The sequence below is a fragment of the Palaemon carinicauda genome, chromosome 4 (genome assembly GCF_036898095.1).
Source record: "Palaemon carinicauda isolate YSFRI2023 chromosome 4, ASM3689809v2, whole genome shotgun sequence".
Classification (NCBI taxonomy): Eukaryota; Metazoa; Arthropoda; class Malacostraca; order Decapoda; family Palaemonidae; genus Palaemon; species Palaemon carinicauda.
Window position 1 is genome coordinate 53,304,759 of NC_090728.1, and position 2,739 is coordinate 53,307,497.

Here is a 2,739-nt window from a genome sequence, read left to right on the forward strand (position 1 = left end):
AATAGCCGTCTCCTCAAGCTTTTTGAATTATTGGTATGCAACAATTTAAAGTCATTTGTAGGTCATCACAGTCGAGTGATTCATTATTAAGAAAAGTAGTGTAAGCGACCCGTCAAAAGTGACGGCTAGATATTTAGATAGATAGGCATACATAGATTCAACCCATTTCTAGCCAACTATTTACCTGAATTTTGATTAAACATGAGAGTACACATTCAAACACAATTGTCTTAAATATATTATATCCTTCATTTTCAACGTTACATTATTATTATTATTATTACTATTACTATTACTTGCTAAGCTACAACCCTAGTTAGAAAAGCAGGATGCTATAAGCCCAGGGGCTCCAACAGGGAAAATAGCCCAGTGAGGAAAAGAAACAAGGAAAAATTAAATATATTAAGAACAGTAACAACATTAAAATAAGTATTTCCTATATAAACTATAAAAACTTTAACTAATCAAGATTGCCTAATCAACGACACAATTGATAGAAAATGCAATTTACATCGTTCATCAATCAAATGAGAGACTAAACTCTTGAAATATAAATGATAGAAAAAGCAATTTAACTAGTTCATGAGACTAACCTCTTAAAATGTAAATGAAGGAAAATGCAATTTACATTGTTCATTAATCAAATGGGAGACTAAACTCTTAAAACATGAATGATTGAAAAAGCAATTTACATCGTTAATCAATCAAATGAGAGATTACTCTTAAAACATATATGATAGAACAAGCAATTTAACTCGTTCATTAATCAAATGAGAGACTAAACTCTTAAAACATAAATGAGAGAAAATGCAATTCACCTCGTTCATTAAACAAATGAGAGACTAAAGTCTTTAATTCTCGTATCTAGCTCCTCCACCCCGCAAGTGTTTCACCTCTACAGTATACCTCACCTTTCCACCTCTCTTCACCTGCCAAACTCGTTCTTTATGTTCCAAAAATCGAGACGTAATGATTATATGGTTTCAGCAACCTACCAAACCCTTCTCTTGACTCATCCTTATATCCGTACCCCCAATCCGTACTCCCACAATCCTTCCTTTCCTCAGTTCTTCTTCCTCTTCAATCCTTCCTCCTCTTCGATCCATCCTCCTCCCCAATCCTTACTCCTCCCCAATCTTTATTACTACCCAATCCTTACTCCTGCCACATCCTTACTCCTCCTCAATCCTTACTCCTGCCCAATCCTTACTCCTGCCCAGTCTTTCCTTCTGCCCAATCCTTACTCCTGCCCAATCCTTATTACTCCCCAATTCTTCCTCCTTCCCAATCCTTACTCCTGCCACATCCTTCCTTCTCCTCGATCCTTCCTCCTCCTCAATCCTTACTCCTCCCCAATCCTTCCTCCTCCTCGATCCTTCCTCCTCCTCGATCTTTCTTCCTCCCTAATCCTTACGCCAGCCCAATCCTTACTCCTCCCCAATGCTTCCTCCTCCCCAATGCTTCCTCCTGCCCAATCCTTACTCGTTCCCAATCCTAACTCGTTCCCAATCCTTACTTCTGCCCAATTCTTACTCCTGCCCAATACTTACTCCTCCCCAATCCTTCCTCCTCCTCGAATCTTACTCCTGCTCAATCCTTACTCCTATCCAATCCTTCCTCCTCCCCAATCCTTCCTCCTCCCCAATCCTTCCTCCTCCTCAATCCTTCCTTCTCCCCAATCCTTCCTCCTCCCCAATCCTTCCTCCTCCCCAATCCTTACTCCTCCTCAATTCTTACTCCTCCCAATCCTTACTCCTGTCCAATCCTTCCTCCTCCACATCCTTACTCCTACCAAATCCTTACTCCTGTCCAATCCTTCCTCCTCCTCAATCCTTCCGCCTCCCCAATCATTCCTCCTTCCCAATCCTTCCTCCTCCCCAATCCTTACTCCTCCTCCTCAATCCTTACTCCTCCCCAGTACTTCCTCCTCTCCAATCCTTCTTCCCCTTCGCTCCGTATGGAAGGACAACTGTAACATTTTATGCTAAAATAGTAACGGTACGGTGGAATGATTATAATTATTTGGTAACAGTTTTTTTTTACTAATTTTTTTGCTATTTCCTTTCTTTCCGTTCCCTCAAGTTTAAAACGCCTTCTCTCTCTCTCTCTCTCTCTCTCTCTCTCTCTCTCTCTCTCTCTCTCTCTCTCTCTCTCTCTCTCTCTCTCTCTCTCTCTCTCTCTCTCTCTCTCTCTCTCTCTCTCTCTCTCTCTCTCTCTCATTCTCTCTCATTTAAGGTATCACTTTTTTATTTTTCCATGCTGTTCATTCGCGCTAGATATTAGCAGTACTTATTCCTTTTATCACATCCTATTTGATCATTACTGAGTTTTATTTTAATGATTATTCACTATATTTTTAATTAGATAATATATGAGGCTGTAAATATGTATTCTGCTGTAAATTTTACTCTTAATTCAATGATTATTATCACGTAAAATGAAATAGTCTGTTGATTATTACTTTGGTGAATTGTGTTGGTTAAAAAATTTAATTGAACAGTATTTTCCTTAATCAAAATTATAGAAATACTTTATTTTTATCATTTTATGCGTAATTTTTATCATCATCTGATGAATCTTACTCTTAATTCACTGATTATTATCACGTATAATGAAGTAATCTGTTGATTATTACTTTGATGAATTGTGTTTGTTAAAAATTTAATTGCACATTATTTGCCTTAATCAAAATAATAGAAATAATTTGATTATTTTTATCATTTTATGCGTAATTTTTAT

The 2,739-nt window shown here is 37.6% G+C and overlaps 1 protein-coding gene across 1 annotated transcript; it reads left to right on the plus strand.

Moving 5' to 3' along the window:
* Window positions 1–947: 947 nt before the first annotated feature.
* Window positions 948–1,988, plus strand: LOC137639424 (uncharacterized). The gene has a single exon (XM_068371698.1). It carries the CDS (start codon window positions 948–950, stop codon window positions 1,986–1,988), a length of 1,041 nt encoding a protein of 346 aa, XP_068227799.1.
* Window positions 1,989–2,739: the final 751 nt, after the last annotated feature.